The 15,910-nt window shown below is 40.3% G+C and overlaps 1 protein-coding gene across 1 annotated transcript; it reads left to right on the forward strand.

Moving 5' to 3' along the window:
• Positions 3,827 to 15,455, forward strand: SAXO2 (stabilizer of axonemal microtubules 2). Its single transcript, XM_018065913.1, has 3 exons — positions 3,827 to 3,833; positions 5,349 to 5,648; positions 12,902 to 15,455. The coding sequence occupies exons 1-3, from the start codon at positions 3,827 to 3,829 to the stop codon at positions 13,843 to 13,845; spliced, it is 1,251 nt and encodes a 416-aa protein (XP_017921402.1). The 3' UTR covers positions 13,846 to 15,455.

Below are 15,910 nucleotides of genomic sequence, written 5' to 3' on the forward strand. Positions count from 1 at the left end.
TCCCTGTGCTATACAGTAGGACTTTGTTGTTTATCCATCCAATAGATTAATATAATAGATTACAATCTGCTAATCCGAAACTCCCAGTTTTTCCCTCCCCCACGCCCTTGGCAACCACCAGTCTGTACTCTATGAGTCTGTTTTTGTTTTATAGATAGGTTAATTTTTGCCATATTTTAGATTCCACATAGAAGTTATATGGTACTTGTCTTTTTCTTTCTGACTTACTTCACTTACTTATGATAATCTTTAGTTGCACTCATGTTGCTGCAAATGACATTATTTCTTTCCTTTTCATGGCTGAGTAGCGTTCCATTGTATATATATGTACCACAAGGTCTTTATCCATTCATCTGTCACTGGACGTTTGTTTCCATGTCTTGGCTATTGTGAACAGTGCTGCTGTGAACATAGGGATGGTGCATATATCTTTTTGAATTATAGTTTTGTTGGATATATGCCTGGGAGTGGGACTGCTGAATAATATGGTAGTTCTATTTTTAGTTTTTTGAGGAACCTCCATACTATTTTCCACAGTGGCTGTACCAGCTGACATTCCTACTAACAGTAGAGGAGAGTTCCCTTTTCTCCACATCCTCTCCAGCATTTGTTATTTACAGACTTTTTAATGATGACCATTCTGACTAATATGAAGTGGTACCTCGTTGTAGTTTTGATTTGAGTTTCTCCAATAATTAGTGATGTTGAGCAAGATGACCTTTTTAAAATGCATATCCAATCTTATCACCTCCCTGCTAAAACTGCTCTTGTATTTTCCCATTATATTTAATATACGATCAAATCCCTTCATTGCTTAGTCCCCACTTTCTTCTCTGATTTATTTTCACTGTAATGCCCTTTGCACTCTTCTGGTTATATCCCATAGGACATTTTTTCATTTCTTGAATGTACTAAATTTCCCTTGTCACATAGCCTTCCAAGATACTATTTTACCTGCCTGAAATTCTTCCTGCATCTTACCCTAGTTTATATTGGTTCAACCTATGGATCTCAACTCAATTATTACTCTGAAAAGCCTTCTCTGACACTCAGTTTTTGGTGAGGTAAAAGTCCCTTATATAAGTTCTCAAAGTATCTGCCTGTTATCATTAGATTAGTCTCAGTGAAAGCAGAAACTGTGTGTCTTCTTATCTCAGCATTCTGTTTCCAGAAACCTATTACATGCCTACTAGCTCATAGTAGGTGCTCAATATTTATTCACTGTGTGAAAGACAGAAAAGTTCTTTTAAGCCTCAACTTTTCACTTGGCTCAGCACTTTTGATCTCTTTGTATCTCTGTAAATTCAATTATTTTCTTTATTCTGTTGATGTGCACACTATATTCAAGGCACAATCTAAGGCATTAAAAAATATCAATAAACATAGGTTCTTGCTTTCAAGGAACTCGTACATCAGATTTCTATAATTTAGGGTTTTTAAAATGCTCTCGAACAATGTTAACTTTTAGTATTATCCATTTTCATTTCAAAGAAAGATCATTTTACTTACATAGCAAACTTTTAGTCCAATACTTTTACCTTTTAACATTTCAGGCAACTCTTGTGGTTCCCTCTGTAGGTGTGTGGCTCTTCCAGAAATCTGAAGATATTCTATAGTCCTCAGACTTTTGTGTGATTTGGAATCATCAAGAAAGGTTATAGTTATAGGTTCCAGACCACCACCTAAAACAGTCAGTAGCTAATGGAGTGGATTCCAGGAATACGCATTTTTAACCAGCATCACTGGTGATTCTGTTGCTACAGACTCAATGCAGTGGGCAGGTCCTGGACTGTCCACTGGCTCTGATGTGGAATGGAAAGAAGGGCTTCCCCACCACCGTTTATAGTCTTGTGACTATAAACGGCCCCCAAGCAAAAATCAGACAAGCAAGATAATCCCAGATTGTAGTCAGTGAGATGAAGGAACTAAGCAGCTGGTTGAGATAGAGCCAAGGGGAAAGGTTGCTCCTTTTTTCTCCACCTCTACTCCTTTCTTCCTTGATGCCTTAGTGATTCATAATGGAGATTTGAAATAAAGTTCATAATATTCATATTTGTTGAATAAAGATTTTGCATTTAACCTACTCTAAAAAATGAAGAAAGTTTAACCTGCCACATGTTTCTTTAAAAAAGTCAATTGCTTTTCAATTCTGGGTTTTCTCCATTGCCTTGTTCAAGTAGCCTTAATAGTAAAAATAAAATAAAACTAAATACAGATTCAAATATACCAACAAAACAAAACCTTCCATTTCTTAAATCATCTTTCCACTTAGTAAAACACTAGATCTTTTCTTTGTATTTTGGGAATTAGCAGTACAGTGGCTCAGATGGTAAAGAATCCGTCTGCAGGAGGCTTGGGTTCGATCCCCTGGGTCAGGAAGATTCCCTGGAGAAGGAAATGGCAACCCAATCCAGTATTTTTGCCTGGGAAATCCCATGGACAGAGGAGCCTGACGGGCCGCAGTCCATGGGTTGCATAAAAGTTGGGCACAACTTAGCAACTAAGAACAGAAGTATTTCCAAGGACCACGTTCAAAGGATTTGGAACTCTTGCTTGACTCCCTCATGTTGACGATGTTGACTAGGCAGCAGATAGCAGCTGATTCATCTGCACAATTAAAAACTAATGTGTCATTCTGTTCTATACTTTACTGTAGGAAGAGACTGTAAAGAGCAGATGTCTGGACTTGTACAGGACTTTTCGTCCTTTGGAGGATTACAGTTGTAGCACAATCAATGACTGCCAGAGTTGGCAGGAAGGCTGCTCTGAAAGTCTGAGTCCAGACATGTCCAGTGTTTTAGGATATATCAGATGAGTAAGAGCGCATTTACTCTTCCCTACGTCTCCATAGAAAGTTGCTTTGGGTTTGGAGGTACACTTTCTAAAATGTAACTAATCTAACAAGAGAAATTAAGACTTCTAAGATTTCTCTGTCCTCTCCCTGATTCTTCCACTTCCTGCTTGCATTTTAGCCTGTTCCTCTCTAGCTGGTATTTGGGAAGAGCAAAGAACAATTCAGGTATCTGGAGAAGCAGAGGTATGTGATGTCCTCTGTTGTTCATCCTCTAAATAGTATTTCTCAAGCCTTTGTTAAGTGTCAGGTGCTATGCTTGGTGCCTGGGATACAGTGATGAGCGGGAACAGTCCTGATCTCTGTGCTTAGAGACACTGCAGTCTAGTGGAGGTGGCAATCAAAAACATCATTCAGAATGAGTATAAAATTGCACCAGTGATCAAATCTAGGAAGGGTAGGCACCAGCTAACTTGAGAGCCAGAATAAGAGGCTTGACTTTATCAGGGAAATGAGAAGAATGATCTAAAATCTGAAGGCTGTAAAACACTTAACTGGATTAAGAATGTAAGAAAGTGCTTTCCAGGCAGAGAGCAGCATGAAGCAGGAAGGAGAAGGCCAGCAGGGGCAGAGGAAGCATGAGGTGAGTTGAAGCTACTGGAAGGGGCCATGCTGTTTCTTCTATAGCCTTAGAGCAGTAAGAAGCCACTGAGGGTTTCTTTCGGGTGGGTGTGTGTGTGTGTTGCAGGGGGTATGAAAAGATTGGAGAGTGAACTAGTGAGTGAGTTTAGGAAGCTACTGAACTGATGTGGATGAGCTATTACAAAAGCTTAGAATATCAGGGTGGTGGATGAGACAGAGAAAAGCAGTTAGATTTAGGAGAGATTTAGGAGAAAAAGCTGATAGGAGGTGATGATAAACTAAATTTAAGAGGGAGGTGAGGCATGAAGGGGCTTCCCAGGTGGCGCCAATGATAAAGGAACCTGCCTGCCATTGCAGGAGACATACAAGACAATGGATTCAGTCCTGTGAGGCATGAAGGGTCAGTCTAGGTTCCTGACTGTGCAGCTGAGGAAGTGGTGGTGCCATTCACTAAAATAACAAACAAAAGGGGCCAGATTTGTTGGGGAGAAATATTTTGATTAGGGGTATAGTACGTTTTGAGGTGCCGTTGACTATCTGAGAGGCCTTGTGAAAACTGGTCTGGATCTAAGAGGAGTGGTCTAAGCAGAGATGTAAGTTGAGAGGCATATACATCTAGTTAGTGATGGCAGCTGTGGGGGTGGAGGAGCTGTGCTCAGGAGGGAACGGGATGAGCAGAGCAGAGTGTGCAGACCCAAGGGCAGAGGAACTCTAGCACTTCATGCCTGAGTCTAGGAGGGTGAAGCGACATAGGAGACTGAGAAGAAATAATGAGGAAAACAGGGAGAAAGAGATTTCCATAAATAGAATGGTCAATAATGAAAGCTACTACTGGAGAGCTCTGGTAAGATGAGGACTAAGGTCCACACCTTGAAACTATACTAGAGAGGGCTGTGCAGTGGATTGACAGGGGTGAGTTAACAAGTCTAAGAAAGTTACACTGTGAACAGAGAAGGGATTCAGTGAGTTTTGTTTTGGGGAGGTTATGACCGCATACAGAGAATACTGATTAGTTAAAAAATGGTTTGAATAAATCATAAAATAAGTGACCACAGCCAAAAGAAAAGAAATGCCAATAGAAGTGTCAATAGAAAGTCAATGCCAAAGAAACGAAAGCAATTTGGAGGACTTTTAGTAATAGTAGTAGTAATCAAAATAATCACTTTATGTGTACAAAACAGTCATGTGTATGCTGTACATGCATATATGTGCCAGTCCTTAAAACAACCCTGGATGAGGCAGATGACATTATGGTTCTATTCTATAAGTAAGGAAACTGGAACAGACAGGTGAAGTTATCCAATATAATACATATGGTGGTCTTAACAGTCCAAGTCTGTGGTCTTCTCCAATTCAACAGACAGCGTCTGCAATAATATAATGTTTATCAAATGCCCAGGGTGGCCAGGGTACCCTATGACCCCCATCCCTGGCAAGCACTGCTGGGGGATCAGAAGATGAGTAAGACTTACATGCTATGAATATGATTGATGTCTAAAGGCCAGAGTCAGATGTACATGACTCCTTTAACTGATTATTTAATGATGAGCAGGAAGACAGCATGACTCAACAAAAAGACAGCACACCCAAACAGTTCATTAGAGTCTTTAATAGCATGAATAAGGGTTTTGACAAAGTAGACCCAGGGGATAGAGTTAAAATTTTTTCAGATTAATTTAAACCTTTAACCTGTGATTTACTTCCAGATTAGACCAAAAATTCAATTCTTGGAAGATTTTATTTTATTTCTGTAAAATCCAATTAACCAATGATCCACTGTAAAGATGTTTGGAAAACTGGGATTTTAAAAAAAATTTATTTTTCTTGAGATATTTAGTCACTGGGTAGGACATAAAGGAATTCAATAATCTCTTTCAAGTAGTTTACCAACCATCACCCTTTTAATATCTTCTAGACTTTTCTAGTGAAAGGCTTGAAAACTTTAATACTGAATTGAAAGAGTTAAAAATAAAAGAACCTGGGAGGCTATGTTTCAAACTTATATATTTCAGGTCGGATTATCGTCCTTATGAAATAGACAAACAGCCTCGCCATGCACCAGAAGAATATAAACCAAAACAGGGGGTGATTGATCTTGGCACCACCTACAAACGGGATTTTAATTCTTACAAAGTGCATCCTGTGGTGATAGTTCGGCCTCTGGAGAGACAACAAGTTAAAAAAGGAAAGCTGGACACTGTCCCAACCTATAAAGGTAACTTGCCATTTCCAAAATTAAAGAGCCAAAAAACAAAAACTTAACCTTCAGCTTTGACATCCAACATCAAATCGCAGTTCTGACAGATAGCCAAACTTAAATCTCCAAGGCTTAGGAGAAAACTTCTCTTCTATCAAAATAATATTGTATAGTGAGGAAAAAAGACCATTTGCTTGATTGAGAGTTAAGAGACCTGGGTTCCTGTCCAAATTCAGCCACTTAGTTTTCTTTATCTCAACCCATGAAAACAAAAGACACTACTGAAAAAACATTATGTCCTATTTGTCACATTATGCCATTTTGAGTTGGCACTTCTCCTTTCCTCCCAGTATGAAACTACGGAGCATACTGCAGCCTTTGAGAAAGTCAAATAAATAGCAACCCTCTTTACCATTCAAGTTCTAAACCAACCAAAAGAGTTAGCAGGGAGAGAACCAAAATATTGCCTTTTATACTGATAAAGGCTGGGATAAAGGATGATACTTACCTCTGTTAGCAGATGGTCCCTGATACTGAACTTCAGAATATAACAGGCGTGTTCACCCAGTCAGACAATGTTGGATCTTCACAGGCCACCTGCTCCTCTAGGCCCTCCAGCATGGAATACCTTCTGCCTGCTGGCAACCAACTGCAGGGAGGAAGGGGCTGGACGATGTGTGACCAGTTTCTTTCCAAAAGTCAGTCTGGTCTTACAACACTGTTGCTTTGAGCAGTTCTTTATTTTCCAACAATAGGCTAACTGGTTAGTTCATACTATTTCCAGATTTTTGGTTAATAATGTAATTGCATATTTAGGCTTACAATCTTTTCACTCATATGTGATATAACTGAATGGCTATGTCCTATGAAACCTTTCTATAAAAGTGATGCCATCCACAATAACAGTAATGATTTATATTTTAAATAGATAATAACTGAATACATGCTTACTCTTTAAACATCACTCTTAGCAGTTTAATGGGTAAGTAAAGTGTATGTTCCCTGGAAAAGGAAATGACAACCCACTCCAGTATTCTTGCCTGGGAAATCCCATAGACAGAGGAGCCTGGTGGGCTACAGTCCATGGGGTCACAAAAGAATCACCCTTTTTAAGGCTGAATGACTAAACAACACAGTATATGGAATTAGTATATTATGATCTCTAAGTCAGCTCAGTAGGGAAATCAGGAATAATGTTCTTTGTTTTGTTTTGTTTTGTTTAAGCTGTGAGCATATAAGATACCATACAAGGAACAAATTTTTAAGACAACACCTACAGTGAACATATCAGGGCTTTCCTGATAGCTCAGTTGGTACAGAATCTGCCTGCAATGCAGGAGACCCAAGTTCAATTCCTGGGTCAGGAAGATCTGCTGGAGAAGGGATAGGCTCCCCACTCCAGTATTCTTGGGCTTCCCTTGTCCTTCAGCTGGTAAAGAATCCATCTGCAATGTGGGAGACCTGTTTTGGAACGATCCCCTGGAGAAGAGAAAGGCTACTCACTCCAGTATTCTGGCCTACAGAACTCCATGGACTGTAGGGTTGCAAAGAGTCAGACATGACTGAGTAACTTTCACAAAGATTTTCACATACAGTGAACAAATATATTTTTATAATCTAATATAGCATATAGTAATTGCGAAGATACATATTAATTGGTATGCATAGGAGATAATGTATTACATAGTAATTTGACATAAAACTGGTGAAATATTTGTACTGGGTCTTTTAAACAACCATAGTAAGACTGTCTTCTTTTTTTTCCTCCGTAAAGTTTACTTAAAATACAATAATACTGATAATCCTTGATGCCTTGACTATTTACATGTAACATACACACATGTGCACACACACTCACACATCCAATACTAGTTCTGGCTTCTCATTACCTGGGCTTCCTATAGATTCACGTACTTCTACTTCCATAACCCAATGTTGAGGATTCCTGGGTTCCTTCTGGCCTCCTCTCTCCTGATCTTTCCTAGTGAGGAAAAGTTATCCTTGTATTTCAGGGTTGGGGGCATGAGACAAGAAAACCTATGGGCCAAGGGGACATGTTACCATCCTGTGTGATGACCACACTACAGGCTCTGTAGATCCCTCCATAAGGACAGATCTGTAGCTGATGAGGAATCAGAATGGGAAGAGCCTCTCACTATAACCTAAAGTTAGAGAATAGAGGGCAGATGGAAATGGAATGTGATTAAAAACAAAAAACTATAGGATAGTGAGAAGGGCGTCATCTAGATTCTGGAGATGTGGCTCTATGGAACTGGTGACTCTTAGACAGAAATATATCTGCCCCCAGCAGCCTTGATTTAGAAACTTATTCAGACTAAAGTGTACATAAAGAAAATAGGTCAGTATTTGATTTGATAAATACTTTTTAGGGATTACTCTTCTGTGTGCCAGGCACTACAAGGAATAGAGATCTGAATGGAGCAGGGTTGTTGACATTTAGAAACTTCATAGTTGAGGGAAAAAGAAAGCAATATAGCATGAAAAATTAAATAGTCATACAAGAAATAAATGAAATATCACAAGGAGGGGGAATGATTCACTAGAAAATTTATGAAACAACTAGTGCTTCAAAAATTTAGACTGAACAAGTGATATCTATCACTGCAGGCTAGTCTGAGAATGCATCAGAGACTAGGAGGTATTGATGTATGTAAAGAGGAGGGACATCCTAAAAGCTGGGGTGAGATGAGCAAAAAGTCATAAAGCCAGAAAAATAAAAGGGTATTCAGTGAACACGGTGTGAACCAGGGAATTTCAGGATCTGAGTGACTGGTGTCTAATTCCAAAAACATAGGTTATGATTGTGATGTTTTGGTTGTCAGACTGAGGAGCTTAATATTTTTCTAGTAGCCACTAAAATTTTTTGAGTTCTGCTACCAGATAGGATATAGTAGATGGCAGAAAGCCATAACCTCCACTGAAACAGCTAAAAACATACATAAATTTTTAAAAATCTTTTTTAAAATAGAAGCAAAGAATTAAATTTATAGAAATAGAGGAGTCCTTCCTAGGTGAGCTGAGGTGGCCAACTGTTCACTCCTCTGGAAGCATCTGTCAAGTCTAGGCAAGGCTGAAGATTGGGGTGGCATAAGCAGGGGACTCTTCTAGGGGGAAGGGAAATCAGTGGAGAACCTCACACATAGGCAGGTATGACAGATTAGAATCTATAAGTACCCCAGATGCAGGGCTGGTTTCCCTTGTGGGGTGTTTGCTAAGTGTTGAGGGGACATGGTGGGCTAGAAGACTAGGCTAGAAACAGCTCACAGAAATGTCCCACAGTCTCCCTTGGGAACAGGTGCTTGGAAGACAAAGCCCCACTAGAATGAAGGCAAAGCTACAAACACATCACAGGTCTTGTCCGAAGAAATTCGTAATTAGAGGAAGACTTTGTCTAATTAAAGAGGTCACTGAATGCCAGTCTCGCTCAGTTCCTGAGTGGATCACGGTGGTCTGCCCCACATCCTATCTGCCCAACAGAAGGAAGAGGAAGCTGTCTTCTGTTGAAAGTAACACTGATTTTAGTTTCTATGATTTGCTTATGCATAATGTCCAGCATATAATAAAACCTTATAGGACCTATGAAGAATCAGGAAGTATTTGAAGAGATAATGATCAAAGAATTTCCAAATTTGGTGAAGGAATTCAGGCCACAGATTCAAGCAGCTTATCAAACTGCAAAATAAACACAAAGCCATGACTGGCAACTGTCATCAGACTTCTGAAAACCAAGTAAACATAACTTCTTAGAGGTAGTAAGAGCAAAACTACACATTATCTACAAAAGAAAAGTTAGAAACATACTTAACTTCACCAGAAACTATAGAAGCCTGAAGACAATGAATGACATCTTTAATGTTAAAAGGAAAAAAAATTTTGAGAATTTCAAACCCAGTGAATCTTAGAATTCTATATGTAGTGAAAATATCCTTCAAAATAATGTAAAGTAAAGAAGTTTTTCAGTTCAGTTCAGTTGGTCAGTCATGTCCGACTCTTTGCGACCCCATGAATCGCAGCACGCCAGGCCTCCCTGTCCATCACCAACTCCCGGAGTTCACTCAGACTCACGACCATCGAGTCAGTGATGCCATCCAGCCATCTCATCCTCTGTCGTCCCGTTCTCCTCCTGCCTCCAATCCCTCCCAGCATCAGAGTCTTTTCCAATGAGTCAACTCTTCGCATGAGGTGGCAGGGAAGGAAAAAAAAAGGAGAAAATTTGTTAGTAGCAGATACATACTACAAAAGTAATTAAAGGAAGTTCTTCAGGTTGAAGGAAAATGATTCCAAAGAGAAGCATGAAGAGCAGCAATCAATGAGTCTGTAAAGAGAAAAACAGTAGGGAAAATTGATGAAATGAACTGCTGATTCTGTTAAAAGATAACAAAGTTGAATAACCCTAACCACAATGACCAAGGAGAAAAATAAGAAGAGAAGACACTAACTACAAATATCAAGAATGAAATAAGGATCTTGCTGTAAACCCTATAGAACCTTATTTTACAATATTTTTTCTTCTATTTCCTTATTCTTATTTTCAATGATTTCATCAGGTTGCTACTCATTGCATGATTGCCTCAGATGGAAAAACTTATAATTTAGATAGTAAAATAAACAGGATTTGAAAATGACTTGAAACAGAGAGAAGGGAGTGAGGGAGAGAAAATTAACTGGATGAAATCTTTACATGAGATGGCAAATTCAAAAGTGTTTTATTGTGTTATTTGGGGAAAATGAGTCTGAGCAAGATGGTGAACTCAGTTGGGGCAAACTAAGTTTCAGTTTACCTCTTGGACATTTGAATAGAGATTGTCTAGGAGGAAGACAGATATGTTGGTTTGGATTTCAAGGGAAGTCTGGAGTAGAGATTCAAGTTTGGGAGTCATCAACTTACAGGTAGGATTAAAACTGTGGGACAAGTTTGATGATGTGTAGATTGAGAAAGAAAGGATGGAGCCCCATGGCTTTATGAAAATTGGTCCCACATTCTTGGTGCCATAAGACAACACAGAGAACAGCGCCCCAACTACCAAGAGAAAGAAACTGCATATGCCGCGGAGGACTTTGGTCCTCAAAGAGGAACCCAGAACAGCTCACTGTGTAAGGATGGAGTTGGAGCTCTGCATCCGGCTGTTCATGATGAGCAAACACATGCAAGCACCTCATGCACTTAAAGATGCTTAGAAGAAAGCAAACTTCCCATCTAAGCTGAATGGCCCTCATCTAACGCGTGCAGTACTGTAGCTGCCAAATGACCAGATGCATTGTTAGATGTAGACGGCATTATGTTTGATTTTCTTCCATAAGTGTCATAAGATACTAAGAACCAATGATATTAATAAAGACCATGATGTTTTAAAGGTATTGCTATTGTTATTAATAAATATTATAGGAAAACAATAAATTTCCAGACATATGAGCATAGGGATATTTAAAAGAGGCGAACCAATTTTCTGCAGATCTCTGGAATTAATACATTGCTATCAAACCTCGTCTCTCTAAATTTTTGCTTCCTTTTTGAAAACCAAACTTTTTTGGTAAGGAAGAATATTATTCTCTTCTATTTAGTTTCTCTCATGAAATTAACATCTCTTTGTAGACATTTTGGCAACAAAGGGTCTCCCTGTATGTTTATATTGAACCATAGACCTTCCATTAACATCCTCTGGTTTCCTTTTGGTTACTGAAAAATAGTGCCATAATTTTATACTTGTAGCAAACAACAGAGATTCCTTCATGGTGACTCAAGAAAAAGCGAGTTTGTGGTAAAGCTTCATGTGACATGGAATTGGAAAACTATTGCGTGCACAGGAAGCTTGAAGGAGAACTACCCCTTGCCCAGCCCACCACCGCCATGAGCTAGCTGGCTTTTCTCACAGCATCCTCACTCCCCTGGACACATCTTCTCTGATCGCCCTCCAAGGTCTCGCCTTCTCTGCCTATGTATCATGTCACTGTTTCCTCATGAGTCTGTTGCAAAGCCTTCAGCCCACCACAGCTCTCCAATTCTGCTCCATGGCACCTTTCACATTCTTCTCCCACGTGCATCTGAATTTGTTTTCAAATGTAAGTTCACAAGACCAAGAATGTGCATGACCCAGATCATCTTTTCTTACCAGGTCTCTACTATCCGAAAGATTGCCTGCTCTTAGGTTATTCACTCTCATTCAAATATCAGTAGCTTGAAGGTGGTGGGAGTAATCATTATTTGGTCAAAAATGTGGCTATTTTGGCAGAAATGCCTGTGTCTGAGAAGTTTTTCTCTTCAAAAGAAGTATCCACAGAAGAAGCATTTGAACTTTTGCCTTTCCAATAAACACTGCATGGCCTTTAGCCTAGACTCTAATTCTTTATCATGTATATCTTCTGTCTCTTATAAATTATTTTTTGGTTTTAGAGATACATATTTTGGGGTGAAGTCAATTCCATAGTATTTCTCAGCTTTCTCCCTTTCTCATCTAGAAACAGAAAGCCTAAATAAACCTCAGTTGAAATATAAGCACTTCAGTTTTCCATCCATGGTCTAGGTGAGCTGCAAGAAGAATTAAGGTATTTAACACGAAATCCCAGGTTCAGCCCTGATGTTCATTTCTAAATTCCATACTTAGTCTCCCATACTTTAGAGAGCATTCAGCCTGGGCCCCTCACCTCCAGATTGAAGCCAGTGCTCCTCCTAGGATAGTACAAGTTACCCTGGACCCTGTCTATTTGCTCAGGGAGTCCTGTAGGCTTCCAGGGCTACAGTGGAGCTGAAGTTTTCTCTACTTTGAGGAGTCCCCCCAAAGTAAGGAGTAATATCCACATCACTCTTGCCCACACAGCAGGGCCCTTGGTTTTATGTTAATCCCTAGCTTTTATGCTTCACTTCAGCATGTTATAACAAAAATCCCAACCAGTTCCTGGGAACACAACCCTAATCTCCTAAATTCTGTCTTCACCCAAAACACAACCTTTTCGGTTTTCAAAAACAACCAACAGTCAGGCTCAGATGTTCCATTCCCATGTTATATTAGAAGAATCTGAAAGTGGAAAGTTGTGTGTATTAAAGTGGGGAGATAGGAAGAGGAAAGTAGAAGTGAAGGGAAAAAGGGATAAATCTGAGGGGAGATCGGTGGAACTTCCTACTTAATTGGTGTTGCAATACCTAAAGGAAATGCAAGGACGGCAATGAGAGAAGTCAGTCACGATTTTTAGAAGGTGGTGGTGTTCTTCAGTATTTAAAAATGCTCTCTCTCTCTCTCTCTTAAATTTTCAAGATGATTATAGAGCTTGGGACATTCAGAAAAGTGAACTCTACAAGCCACAACAAACTTACTATCCCCCTACTGTGAGATTTGGAAATTCAACAACATTTCAGGATGACTATGTCCCTCGGGAGATAAAGCCCAGACAAAGCTGTAAACCCAGCCCCGCGGTCGAACGCTCTACCATCCCCTTTAGCGGTAACACAAGTCATCGCCTTGATTATGTGCCTCATCGACCCGAATTCAAGTTGGCCAGGCCAAAAGACAGCTACAAGCCACCCGACCAGCCCTTGGAGGACCTCACAACTCACCGATGTGACTTTCAGGGTCTCGTCGGTGAAATGGCAAAGATCTGCCGACCTGCACACACCAGAGTGGCCCAGGGCGCTCCATTCGAAGGAAGCACCGAGTTCCGGGACAGTTTTCAAGAGTGGGCACTCCCAGCACCGCAAGTACATAAAGCGCTGGAGTACGTCCCTCCCGCAGGCACCATGCAGCTGGAGAGCACCACCCACCTCGACTATGTCCCGCATCAGGCCACGCGTGTGCTTCCTATCAGGCCTGCTTCTCGTAGGAGAAATCATAACTTTCCTTTCCAAGGAAAGAGCACCACGAAGCAAGATTTCCCAGCATGGGAAAGCTGCCGTCAGGGACTCATTAAGCAGGAGCCGCAGATCCCCAGCCCATCCGGAAAATTCGATGGCCTGAGCACTTTCAGGTCTCACTACGTGTCCCATGAACTAATTCCCACCAAGAGCTGCAAACCTGCGGATGCTCCCTTGAAGAGGTCGCTTCCGTTTGATGACGTCACCACGTACTCTCTGGAGTATATGCCCAAGAAACTGGAGACCTGCCCGGCTAGCTACCCTTCCCCTCCTGGCTACCTGTTTGAAACTACAAATTCCCGAGGTCATAAATTCTTCCGCAAGATCGCTCCCGCGGTGAAGGCCTTCTAATTCTCAAATCACGTTTAAAAGGAAGCGGACTCACCGCATGTTGGCTTCTCAAGGACAAAATCAATTTTCTATAGTAGAAAGAAAAAAATTTTTAAGTGAAAACTAATCATTTTTTAAATTTTTAAACAAGAAATTTAGAAAATCTGTCAGAGGAAATCAGGATTTTAAAATCCATTTCGAATTAATATTTTAACCAAGATTGTTCTTTAGTATGTGTTTCTGAGACTTAAATTATGTACATTCCCATCAGAACTATTTTTAATCGCAACATACTGTTTGGTAACTTGTTTCAATCTATTATAATTTATACTTGAGTTTATACTTATGTCAAGTATATGGTTATTCACATAGGTGTTATCATTCATCAAGTGCCTTAGGACTTTTCTAGAGCACCACGGAAAATGACACACGGATTCTTCTTTCAAGACAACAGTATTTTTCTCCTTAGACTTCAAGGCATCTACGAGGTGTTCCCTGAGTCAGGTTTTCATTGGTGGCTGTTAAGATGGCTGCACTGCTCCTCACAGGGTTCAGGTTAGTGAGAGGTACCCTCGGGGAAATCTAAGGCTGCGTGGGTTGGAAATCTAAGCACCCGAGTTCACAGTTCCAATGATGTTAATTTCTATTTGTGTTGCCCTAGGCAAGTGACTCTTGTCTTTGAGTCTCAGTGTCTTCATTTGTAAAAGAATGTCTGCTCTGTCTACCTCACAGAAACTTTGCTCTGAGCATCAGATCCTGTGATGCCTTGAAATCCACAAAGTAAGAGTGCAAACCAAGAATCAGGGGTTGTTCATAAGTCACCTAATCTCTTTTTGTACCTGTTCCTCCATTTTCATATTAGAATTCCCTACTCAATACTCCCTTTCTGGCCTGTAGCAAGGATTGTAGAATAACCTAACCTGCTTCGAGCTGATGAGGAGTATGATTTCTGAGAGGAGTCTTGCCCTCTACAGCTTCACAAGCACCCTAGAAATTGTTACAGAGAATGGAGAGTGTGGGTAGGGGAATAATGTGGTTTGAATGACACTATTTCCAAAAAGGAAAAAGCATTTGCAGAAGTTTAGAGTATGACCAGCAGCTCTGAAGAAAATGTTCAGGGTAACCGCAGGCAGTTATGCACCCAATTGCCACTCCCAGAATCAGTGTAGAAGAGCCAGGCTCAGTATGAGCACAGTTATGTCCTCTTCTCCCTCCAGTGTGAAGAGCAATTCCAAGAAGGGAGGGAGGGAAGGGATGGTGGCAGCAAGTGAAGTAGACAGGACAGGCTGTGTACCTAAATGCTGAACATCCCCTAACGAATGAGACCCTCTCCCCCAACCCCCGCCACGCCATGCTGCATGTGGGGTCTTAGTTCCCAGACCAGGGTTCGAACCCGTGCCCCCTGCATCAGAAGTGTGGTGTTCCAGCCACTGGATCGGCAGGGGAGTCCCATGAAATAAATTCTTATTGGGTGTTTTTCGGGGTAATATGATTTATTTTATCTTAAAAGTTTAGTATTGTAGTTTTAGAATTGTTTCAAAACATATATCCATAACTGAGAATAAGTCCATCAACATTTGGTTAAAGTATTTTTCATTATGTGGCAGTAATTTGTTTTTATTTACTTTTGTATTTACTAGGGGAAATTATGTTGAATTATATGTATCTAGTAATAAAGTATCACTAAATGAATTTTCATGAAATCATTTCTGCAACCAATTTTCTCTGGAAGAGACCTTGTTAAGAAAGAATTTTCTAGGTAAAAGTATACATAATTCACACACACACACAGTCACACAACATTTTAAAAGCACTGGAAACCAGTAATATTATTTAACTATCTGCCAGGTTTAGAATGAGTTTCCACTAAGCCAAACTTGGATGAATCTGATGAAGAATGGGGGACATTTGGAGACAAAAAGGAGTAGGAAATTTCACCCCTACCCCATCCCGTCTCTACCCTGTCTCCCTGCATATCCTTGTTGTGGAAAATAAGACCACAGAATTAGAAAGAAAGGCTCTGTCGTTCATAAGACCCGGAGGGACAACAACGCCAAGAGTGAACACTATTGTGCACCATGGACTT

The sequence above is a fragment of the Capra hircus genome, chromosome 21 (assembly GCF_001704415.2).
Source record: "Capra hircus breed San Clemente chromosome 21, ASM170441v1, whole genome shotgun sequence".
Taxonomy (NCBI): Eukaryota; Metazoa; Chordata; class Mammalia; order Artiodactyla; family Bovidae; genus Capra; species Capra hircus.

Excerpts from the sequence above, each read along its gene's own strand:
- SAXO2 (XM_018065913.1), top strand. Across the intron at positions 5,649-12,901 it reads CACTGTCCCAACCTATAAAG|ATGATTATAGAGCTTGGGAC; the intron begins GTAACTTGCCAT and ends TAAATTTTCAAG.